This window comes from Telopea speciosissima, chromosome 7 (assembly GCF_018873765.1).
Source record: "Telopea speciosissima isolate NSW1024214 ecotype Mountain lineage chromosome 7, Tspe_v1, whole genome shotgun sequence".
Classification (NCBI taxonomy): Eukaryota; Viridiplantae; Streptophyta; class Magnoliopsida; order Proteales; family Proteaceae; genus Telopea; species Telopea speciosissima.
The window spans coordinates 60201971-60213994 of NC_057922.1; the positions used below are offsets into that span (position 1 = coordinate 60201971).

Sequence of the window (12024 nt, forward strand, 5' to 3'; positions counted from 1 at the left end):
AACCAACATCAACGTCCACAAAATTAAGCATAACCAGATATCAGAAAAATAATCACAGGAGAAACAAAATAGTAAAATCTCAATTGGTTCGACAGTGAGAGACAAAACATAGTACGTATATACACCAGGAATAAAGTTCCTCATAAGGGAAAAAAACAGCAACAGAAATGTAAACCAGTCAATTATTTACACAGAAGTTGTCACAGCAGAATTCAACAATTCCACCAATATTACATAACAGACACCAAAACTTACCCCAGGCCAAGGATTAACTAAATCCTACAGACCTACCCTCTAGCCTTGAGCTCCTCAAGGCGTCTGGACAGGTCGTCCTTTTCCGCCTTCTCGGAAGACTTGGTGGGAATAGCATGGCCTGCAGGCTGAGGCAGACCAACGGAGACCTCCAAACCATAATCATCTGCAACCTGCTGCATCAGGCTGTTAACCTCGCCTTCGGGCGTGGAGAGCGACGTGCTTCCAGCCATGGAACTCTCCATGAATTCGGCCTGAACCTCCATGTTAACGAATTGCTTCTCGAACTGGTCCATGGTTTCAGACATCTTCTGCAGATTCCCAGAGGCAAGAGAGGAATCGAGGGATTTGACGATCGAAGCCATGGACTTGTTGATGGCGGTCATTTTAGCCTGGGTGTCAAGGCGAGCGACAACAGCATCCAGACGAGAAGCTAAACGGAGGTAATTCATCTGTTCACTGCGCTTGCGAATCGCGTTCTCGGCGTAAATTCTGGCGCCGTCCATGTTACCCTTCTCGATGGCTTTCTTGACCTTGAGCTTCTCAGCTTTCTCATCTTTCTCGCACTTGCGGGATTGGCGTTGCAAACTCTTGGAAGTGAATTTGAGCTCCATGATCTGGTTCATCAGCTTTTCGGTGTTTCCCATTGCAACAGATCACGACTCACTTTTTCTCTCAAAATCTAATTCTCCGCCTGCAATTGCTAGTTTTTCCTTTCTGATCGTGATCTTGTGATTTCGATCTCGTTCTGAACTCCAATTCAATGTCCTGGTCTTATTGCAGGATATCCCTTTCCCCAGTGGGCGGCAACGCGTTAGGGTTTTTTCGCTTGGACTCGGGATGTTTGTGCTTCCAGGAATTTTCCTTCGACAACGCTACGGACTACGGAGTAACGGAGGTGAGGGTCGTAAGGGAAAAACCGTAAAATTACCCATATGGATGTGCTCTCTTTTTTTTTATTTTTGGGTTTTTTACAAATGCCCCTTAAAAATACTCATTTATTCAAATGCCCTCTTACAACTTTTCTAATTGCAAACTCTCTCTATTTTCAAAGCAATGTAGCACTTTGGTCCCTACCGTTAATTCGGAACGTTAGATATTAGTTTCAGGATATCTAATGATCAAAATACCCTTTTGATAAAAACCCACCAAAATTTAAAAATAAAATGACTAAAATGCTCTCATTTTTTTCAAATGATTTAGGATTTAAAACTGAAAATCAAACCCTAAACCATTTGGAGAGAGGATGAACCCTAAAATCAAACCTCCAAAATTGAAGTTGTAGTGAAGAAATTTGCAACGGCAGGTACATCATTTCAGCTGCTCATGCTTGTTTCCTCGATGGAGAGCTGGGATCCTTATCCATTTCAGACCTTGAGAATGAAGTTGGAATTAATCCATAAAAGACAAAAGGCTTCACTGAATGAAGTTCTTGCAAAGCTAAAAAGATCAAATACCAGATGGGTTTTTTCTGTAGCCAGCAATTGAAACCTAACCTAAATCTGGATCCAAATGATTTCATGAACTAATTAACTAATCAAAACAGATTCTACAGAAACCAGGAATAGTCTATTTTGTTCCAATAGTAATCAACAAAAAACGGAAGAGATGAACAGGAAGAGAAATATTCAAGATTTGGATTCTTGTAAATCCATTACTTCTTTTCAATGTCTCCTAAACCCTAAACCTTAAAGAAACCCCTAAACTCTCTTTAGTCATCAAAGAAGAGGGAAAACTAAAAAAGAAACTCAGAGAACAGATCTCATCTAGAGTTAGTACATATCAAAGTCCTCCCAATCTCAGGCATCAATACAAGCATAATGCACCTGAGCATCGGTAAGATACAAACCGTTTCAGTTACTCATCGTAATATGACGAGGCTTTTCAACTTCTGTATCAAGAACCACCATCGCAAGCCTCTTCAATCCAGCTCTATTAAGCTCTTTCATGTCCAGCTTTTTAGCAGCAAGATTACGAAGATCCATCGTGCAAGCCACCCACAACTCATAATCTTGATAAAGCTTGTTGACGTCTTCTCTGATTCCAACCCCAACGAACGTATAGTTACGATTGTTGAGAAAAGAGTAGAGAGAATGAGGGATGTCATCGGAGTGGAGGATTTGAAAGATGGGACATCTCCGACCAACACAGAGTTGCAGAATTGCTACAGGATTGATAATGCCATGGCGATTTGGACGCCATTCGATGTCAAAGCCCACGACGAGCTTGTGCAGACGACAGCGGTGGATGTGTTAGATTAATGAGATCCATTGCGTGACGGCGAAGGAGCTGCCGGTTACGGTGGCGATTATTGTCGCATTGTCATTGCAAAGTCAGCCAATTTTCCAGTGGATAAGGATCCCAACTCTTCATCGAAGAAACAAGCATGAGCAGCTGAAATGGTGTACCTGCTATTGCAAATTTCTTCACTGCAATTTCAATTTTGGATGTTTGATTTTAGGGTTTATCTTCCCCAAATGGTTTAGGGTTTGATTTTCAATTTTAAACCCTAAACCATTTTGAGAAGATGAGGGCATCTTGGCCATTTTATTTTTAAATTTTGATGGATTTTAATCAAAAAGGCATTTTGGTCATTAAATATCTTGAAACTAACATCTAACCGTTCTAAATTAAAGGCAGGGACCAAAGTGCTACATTGTTTTAAAAGTAAGGAAAAATTTACAATTAGAAAAGTTGTTAAAGAACATTTGGATAAATAGGTATTTTCATGGGGACATTTATAAAAAACTCTTTTTTTTTTGGGGATAAAAGAAAACTTATATTAATAAGATTTTTTATTAAGGTGTTACAATAATATTTCCTTCCATTAGCGTAATTGTCATTCCGTATTAGTACGAAAAGGGCCACTGGAAGGTTGTCTATACAATGATGGATTTCTTGATAAGAGTGTAAAAAACCAGCCAAGAAATCTGCACTACAATAGAAAGCGAGATTTATAAAATTACTCAGCTTCACACGGGTTTCAATCAATCCAAAGAAAGCAAGATTGTTAAATGTCGCCCAATCCATCACAACGCGGTGTTTACCAAGCATGTTAATTCCCCTGGCGCCCCATGCTCCAGATTTTATCATTGAGAAGTTGGGAGAGTGGAGCGTTGTGAGGGGTTGCTCCGCCCCGGACTACGATCGCGCTCTCGAACGACTATGGAGACAGCCGCATCCATACTACAAGAAATCTTTCCCTTTTACGTTCAAGAGTTGAACTCATTTGGCAAGAGTTGCCATTGGAATATACCACATTCTCCATTGTTGTGTTGAGGAAAAATTGAGGTATTGCACTTCTAACTTTGATACCATGTTAAAATGTGTAAAACTGAACATGTTTTCATTCATGTATGATAGGATATATATACAAAAGTGCTGAGTACATGTATAAAGGTAATAATGAATATTACAATACAAATTGGAAGTTGGAAGTTGCAACCTTCGTTTAATTTCCTTCTCTTATTCCCCAAAGTTAATTAATGTTGTATTTAATGTAAGGGTAAAAAAAGATTTTCAACTTTTGAAAGTGATTTGATGTAGAATTTATGTAAAATGATAGGATTACTCTTATTGAAGAAAAAAAAGGGGGGGGTTACAACTTCAAAATTCACCACTTAAGTTACAATAAAATTCTCTTTTATTGTGGGAGTAACTTGTTGTCAGTGAACTATGAAGTTTTAACCTTCTTTTAATTGTCTATTGTCTTATTCTCAAAAATTATTTAGAGTCTTCACTTTATTCGTTAATGAGATAGGTTAAGATATTAATGGGCAGAAGATTGTTGCTAGACTGTGTGGCTACTGCACAATCACAGGGGTCAATGAGAGTGCACAAAGGGACATCAATGGGGGCGGGATTTTTTCATTTCAAGGGGATAGGATGTTCACTTCACCTGGTCATGTGTCTGGGTGTAGGCTGCACATAGCCTGACAGAGATCTTTTTCCCTATATTAATATAAAGTGGAGATAATAATGAAACTAACCACTTTTTAGGATGAGTTAGGGAGAAGAATTTTCTTTGTCGTGACTCATATATCCCTCCCATCACTTGTATCTTTTTGGTAAAATATAATTTAAAAGGGACAAGAAGGGAGACAATAAAAAAAGATAAGGACGAGTAATGCTCTCCCACGAAATATTTAGACTTTGTCTTTCTCGATATTTAATATAAAATATTTTTAAGAAAAGGAAAGTAAGGGGAAAGGGTTTTTTTTCTTGGAGAACAAGCTTTATTCTTTTGGGGAACCAGACGAACAGAGAGTTCTCTATTAGAACCAGAGAATGGTTCTCCTAGGTAGAAGCTTGAGTTCTCTATGATCTCTCTTTCCCTTTTACGTTCAAGAGTTGAAATCATTTAGGCAAGAGTTGCCATTGGAATATATCACATTTCTCCGCTATTGTATTGAGGAAAAAACTAAGGTGTTGCATTTATGACTCTGACACCATGTTAAAATGTGTAAAACTCAACATGTTTTCATTCATGCATGATAGAGCAGGGCTGCAACAGGGTCGGGCTTTTTAAAACCCTAGCCCAACCCTAAGTCCCCTTAGCTGGGCCCAGGCCCGCCCTGACCTTGACTCGGGGCCTAATTACCTTGACCCTAACCCTGACCTTGACGAGCCAAGCCCAGCCCAAGCCCGCCCTGATTGGCCCTGGCCCTGCAATAATTAAATTAAAATAACAAGACTATGAAAAATGTGAGAGAGGAGGCTTGAACCCGAGAATTTTTTGTAGCAATTGATTTTTACACAACACAAACTACCAAGTGCACTAAGCACTTGATAAATGAATAATAGCTTCTATTATTCAAGAGTGTTGAGTACATGTAAAAGGGTAATAATGAATATTACATTACAAATTGGAAGTTGGAAGTTGTAACCTTCTTTTAATGTCTTTCTCTTATTCCCCAAAGTTATTTAATGTTGTATTTAATGTAAGGGTAAAAAAGGATTTTCAATTTTTGAAAGTGATTTGATGTAGAATGTAAAATGATAGGATTACTCTTATTGGAAAAAAAAAAAAAAAGGATTATCATAAAAGGGCCCAAAAAAAAAAAAGGAAGGGTGTTACAACTTCAAAATTCATCACTTAAGTTACAATAAAATTTTTCTTTATTGGGTGCAACTTGTTGTCAGTGAACTATGAAGTTTTAACCTTCTTTTAATTGTCTATTGTCTTGTTCTCAAAAATTATTTAGAGTCTTCACTTTATTAGTTAATCAGATAGACTAAAATATTAATGGGCAGAAGATTGTTGCTAGACTGTGTCGCCCCTGCACAATCACAAGGTTCGATGAGAGTGCACAAAGGGACATCAATGGGGGCGAGATTTTTTTATTTCAAGGGGAGAGAGTGGTCATTTCACCTGGTCATGTGTCTGGGTGTAGGCTGCACGTAGCCTGACAGAAATATTTTTGCCTATATTAATATAAAATGGAGATAATAATGGGACTAACAACCTTTTAGGAGGAGTTAGGAAGAAGAATTTTCTTTCTTGTGGCTCATATCCCCCTCCCACCACTTGTCATTCTTTTGATAAAATATAATTTAAAAGGAAAAAGAAGGGAGACAATAAAAAAGGATAAGGATGGGTAATACGCTCCCACGAAATATTTAGACTTTGTTTTTCTCGGTATTAATATAATATTTTTAAGAAAGGAAAAGTAAGGGGAATGGATTTTTTTCTTAGAGAACAAGCTTTACTCTTTTGGGAAACCAAAAGAACAAACATTTCTCTTTTAGAACCAGAGAATGATTCTCCTAAGTAAAAGCTTGAGTTCTCTAAGGGCAAAGTTTTCATACACGGTTGTGTAAGCCGTGTATGTGAGAGGGTCTCTCACAAAGAGTTGGAAAAGTCATAAATCCCCATCCATTAATTAATGCCTTGAAACTCCCACCCTCTCACATACACAGTTTATACAACCGTGTATAAAAACTTTTCCCTTATCTTTCTCTTCCATTTATGTCCAAGAATTGAACTCATTTTAACAAGAGTTGCCATTGGAATATATTATATTTCTCCGCTGTTGTATTGAGGAAAAATTGAATTGTTGCACTAATGACACTCAAGGTAATTGTTATCCCTTTTAGTGTATATAATAGGTGCCGACACAAACTTTGATACGATGTTAAAATGTGTAAAACTCTACATGTTTTCATTTATGTATGATAGAATATATATATATACAAGAGTGTTGAGTACATGTATAAAGGTAATAATGAATATTACAATACAAATGTCAAATTTGATGTCTACACCACACATTGCGTGTTGACACCTACTATATACACCAACAATCCCAATCCATGTCATGGAATTTTGATTTCGAAATCCTTATTTTTACAAATGATTTGATCTTGATTTCTAATGGAATTAGAGGGTGCCTCTAAAACGCCAACAACTACCACAATTAAGACATGAACATTGGAATGGAAGGATTTATACAATGGTTTACTAAAAAAATGAAGAATATATACAATGTCTGATTAAAATCTTTATGGAAAAAAGAATTTTGTCCAAGAGTGTGTCCTATGCCAGCACTTCTATGAGTCTATCTCTCTTTCCTATATGAAAAGACAACTCTATCCCTTGTTTTAAGGAGGAGAGAGATAGACACAAGGGAGTCCTCGTGTAGACCACACCCCAGACAGAAAACTCCTTCCCAGTCTTTATATACAAAATTGCAAAGTGGAGTGTTGAAGGAAAGCAACAATGGAGATAGCTTATAGCCTTTCCACTAAGCATCACACGCCTGATCAAATGCCAACCTTGTGGTGAAACCGTTCTCTGTAGAGTCGATCTTGAGAGTTGGAAGTTAACAGAAGGTCTGAAACCATTTTTAACATTAAATTCTGGTTTTCCTTCAAGCGTCGATCAATAACTCTACTATGAATCCTGGTTAAGCCATTAAAGGAGAGAACAAGAATTGAGAGTCTAATCAGCCACGAGAGCCTCCAAGATGACCACTAACCTGGCGAGCATATCGGACTACAGCTTTAGCCCATTTCTTGATCTCTGTTTTCAGTTTTTCAGGATCTAATTCCTTCAAAGATTTCCCTGGTTCGATACTAATCTCCATGAAGGAGAAGCATCTATCGAAGCGTTGGCGCTTCGCTGGGAGCTCGCTCTCGACATCTTCGCCTGTCAGAGCCATAGCATCTCTGTCTGACATGGCGGCGAAGAAATTTAAATTTCTGTAATCTGATTTGAAATTTAATTCTACAGAGTTTGGCAAGTTTATATAGGTTGAGGGAAAATTTCTCCAGTTGCCATTTACGCGTGCCCCTCTCAAATAACTTACACTCAATTGACTTTTTAGTTTTCACCAAAACATTAAAAAAAGAAAAATATTATTTTTTGAGGGTAAGTAAAAGAATTTTCAGCAATATATTCTTAGATTCCTTCTTATGGTCTAATCTTCAATTATCTCTTAGGATCAAGTTTCCTTACACCTAAAGGAATGTTTTGGCGTAAAATTTGACTTGAAAATTTTTACTTCGAAACAAACAGAGAAAGTGAAGAGAAATGTTTTACTCAAAACTAGGGTTGTAAATGAATAATCGAAGTCTGTTTCCATATTCATTTAGCGCTATTCGAATCCGTCTGAAAGCTAAACGAATGTGGATACGGATAGACTATAGTTATCCAAAAAGCTATACTTATATGTAAACAGATAAAATATCTGATCCGTATCCATATCCGTATCCATTGAGCACTATTCGAATCCGTCCGAAAGCTAATCGAAAGCGGATGCGGATATAGCACTCAAGCCGAATTCGATCCATTTACATCCCTACTCAAAACCACGACATCTTGGATTGAACTGAAAAAAAATTTTATTTTGTATGGGACATGAGTTAATAATAAGATTCACCTGTCCAATAGTCTAATCATAGGGTTACATCATGTTTTGGATGGTAAAAAACTTTTTCTTAATCTCTTAGCCATGCTTGGATGGCAAGGGCAAAAAAAAAATATATAATAAAATAAAAATCATAATAATAAATTTTTTTTTTTCTCTCCTCAATTTCAATTTATTATTATTTTTTTTCTTTTCTTGCTTTACAAACATAGCCAAATTGAACTTGAAAAATTAAGTAACACAAAGGATTAAAAAAAAATCCAGCCATTTGATTTGTAGACCATAGTAATAAATAATCTAGAAGGTTGAGATGATAGAACATAACATTGACTTATTAAAATAGAGAAAAGCAAGTGTTTTATTGCGGCATTGTGCACGGTTGGATATCATATGACTAAGAGAAATTACGTAGAAGACTATTAAAGCCCAGTCGAACTTGTCTTCCAAGGAATTTCCCACTTTTGATTTAGTCTTAGAGCCGTGTGCGCTGCTTGCAGGCTATTGCTTGATAACACTACTCTTTCTTCCCCTCTCTTTCCCTAGTTTGGATCCTCTATTCGAGTCGGGGTAAGTCAATCATTTCTCATCTTGTTGTGTCTGTGCAGCACGGCAGGATGGACAGCTCGGCAGTAGAGGATCTGGATCCCCCTTTCCCCTGGGTTGATCTATTGAAAGTATGAAATTGTAAATCGAGGCCCCACACCAACAAATTATATATGGACGACTATTAATATTCCCCCCTTTGATATAGTCTTAAAGTCGTGTGCATGTTTAATACTGAAAAATTGTAATGAATTTTACTTTTTTTTACTAAGTCTTTGAAATCGTTTGATTTGATTTGATTTTTACAAGGTATAATTTTATAAAAAATAAATGATCTGTAAATGATCGAAGAGATTTTTCCAAACAAACGGCATAAAAAGTGCACCAATAAGATATGAAAAAATGATAGAAAGGTATACCCAAATTTGTTATTATTTCTGTTTCAATTTTGGGGTGGTAGGGTGGCGGTGATGGTGGTGAGAGACCATTAGGAGAAGAAGAATGGTGATATTTTAATTTTAAAATAAAATTAGCCATGTACTCATTAGAGAGCAAGAGTGAAACCAATTTCAACTTCAAAATTGAAAAACATGTTCAACTATTTTAGAATTTCTATTCAATTTAATTTCTATTTCAATGAAATAAGGTGTAAAAATTATTGAAAAATTGAAATAGAAAGCATGAGAGCATGCGCAGTGGCATCAACAACTCGATCATTATCGCATTTCATAGGGGGTGGGGTGGTCATTTTGGCCCATGTCCTCCTCCCATTGAGAACATTTTTTCTTCTTTTATTTTCCGGATATCTTTAACCGTAAATTATTTTGATCTATTTTACATTAAATTACTATTGATCACGATACACCACATGCTAAACTCTTAAAAATCACGTGTACATAAGAACCAAAACGGCTCAAACGAGGGTAACAAAGTAATTTCGTGTAAAAGTTTGAGCAAACGTAAAGCACTTACTAACCAACCACGCGCCAACCTATTAATAACCACGTGTTCTTAAGAATCATAACGGCTCAAAAACGAAGGTAAAGAAGTAATTTTGTGTAAAGTGTATGATCCAGATCCTATACTGCCGAGCTGCCGGTAGGACCGTTCTGCCTAGACATGGGGTTGCGTGTAATTATCGCCTTACTCTCACTCGGGCAAGGCGTTTGAGTAGGGATAAGGCGGACATTGCGTGCAGCCCCATGTCAAGGGTCAGGGGTGTCAATGGGTCGGGTTGGGCGGGCCTGCCTAAACTCTAACCCTGACCCTAGAGGCCTTAACCTAAACCCTGACCCTGACCCAACCCTGGCAAGGCCAAGAAACCCTCAACCCTGACCTGACCCTGCCAGGGTTTTCTTTGGCCTGGCCCGACCCTGATGGCAAATGGAAGGCAACATATTGAGAAATGGTAATCTGTCGCATGATGTAGAAGGAGATTAGAATGACAAAAACCTGGTTCTTCTCTGAGAATGGGTTGAAAAAGATTTGAAACTTTCAATTGATTTAGAGGTGAAGAAACCTGCCAGCATGACCATTCTGGGAGTTTTAATGATAACAGTGTCTTGTACTGGACAAATGAAAGTTACAAAACCCCTATATCAGATACCTCTAACAACAATATAGGAAAGGACGCAATTGATTCATTTAACAAGGGAAGCAATCAGTTAAGATAATATATTTCAATTTATTTAGTCAAAATCTTTTCTTGTTTCAGATGCAACAAGTGATGGAAACAAACAAAGTCCACACGTATAACTTTCTTTGTAGCTCAATCTCTATTCTCTACTACAAATACAGAAACCTTCCGAGGCGCCAAAACCAGGATCTCTGTTTCTGAACGATATCCAGTCAAACAACGAACGAACGATCTCGGGAGGAGAAAAAAAAAAAAAACTAGAAGATCGTCGGACTTTCAAAATTTGAATCACTAGCTTCCTTCCTTCCTACCGTGAAACAAAATAGCTGAACACAATATCACAGAGGAATCCCTTTCAGAACTGTTTATCCTCGGAGGCAGGCCTTTCAAAAAGATTAATGCAATTTTCACCTCCTTCCCAGGATTCGATCTTGTCTCCAAAAAAGTAAGAAGAAAACCTGGGAAGGAGGTAGAGGAAGAGGTGAAATAAAGATGAACATAACTATGTCAAGAGAGCACCGTAGCAGGTCGAGTGGAGGAGCAATGCCTTGATCGTAGCAGGTCAAGTGGAGGAGAACCAAGCTACTTGATGAGCTGGTTGATGCCTTGATCATAGCAGGTCGAGTGGAGGAGAAACAAGCTCCTTGATGCCTGCCTTGATCGTAGCAGGAAAGGAGGAAGTGCTGAAGAGTGAAGAGTGAAAACGAAATTGGATGTCCCGAGCGGCGCCTTCCTCAAGGATGAAGAGTGAAAACGAAATTGGGTATTAGGGTTCACTAGTTTACCCTCAAGAGATGGGCATTTTTGTCTTTTCAGTGATAAAGTGATACACTATTACAACTCTACATTGCCTATACCTAATACAGGGTCAGGGCCGGGCCGGGCCGGGCCAAGCCCGGGGTATTATCCCAGACCCGGCCCTACCCTGCTAGGGTCAGCCAAAATCTCAACGCTGACCCGCCCTTCGGGCTGGCAGATCATGGTCGGGTCTGGGCCGGGCTCAGGGCGGGTTCAGGCGGATTCGGGCTAGCCGGGCATTATTGACACCCCTAGTTAGGGCAGCACAGTCCTGCCTGGCAGCTCGGCAGTTGAGGATCCAAATTCGTGTATACATTACCCTATTTGGCTCTTCCCTTCCTTTGTCCTCTGTGCTCGTCCAACCATTGAGAAGACTGCAGTGGAGGTGAAGGATGCTTGACAGTTGATATCGAGCAGCAGAAGGGAAAATGCAGAGAAGGAGATCCAACCTTTGCGGTATGATTCTCTCTCGTTACTAGCTTTGATTAGGGTTTTTAGTTGCAGGGTTTTTTTGGTTTTTTGAAAAAATTAGTTGCAAAGTTTAAGGCAGGGGAGATCCGCCCTCTTTCTTGAAATATTAAACTTACGTGATTATCCTAATTGTGAGCTTAGTGGGGCGAGCGAGGTTTCATAAAGGTATAAGAATTGGACTCCAATTCGTCTGGAAAAAAAAAGGACTTACCCAGTACCCAAGGCTCCCGCCACCACAGGATTTGAGGAGGATCATAATGTATGCAACCAATTCGTTTGATAATGCCTTTGAAAAGTTGGCCTCAGTTTAGGATCCACTTGATAGAATTTTTTATGAATAAATTCACAAATCGGGCCATTTTCACACCATTTTCTAGCACAATGTTTCTATTGACAAAACACATCTATTTGCAAAGTTTGGACCAATTTTGAATTGAACAGAAGATCCTACCCCCA

At 38.4% G+C, this 12024-nt stretch overlaps 1 protein-coding gene across 1 annotated transcript; it reads right to left on the bottom strand.

The window, feature by feature from the left end:
* Nucleotides 1–97: 97 nt before the first annotated feature.
* On the bottom strand, nucleotides 98–981 carry LOC122669372 (ESCRT-related protein CHMP1B). The gene has a single exon (XM_043866124.1). It carries the CDS (start codon nucleotides 897–899, stop codon nucleotides 288–290), a length of 612 nt encoding a protein of 203 aa, XP_043722059.1. The 5' UTR covers nucleotides 900–981; the 3' UTR covers nucleotides 98–287.
* Between the last annotated feature and the right edge of the window lie 11043 nt (nucleotides 982–12024).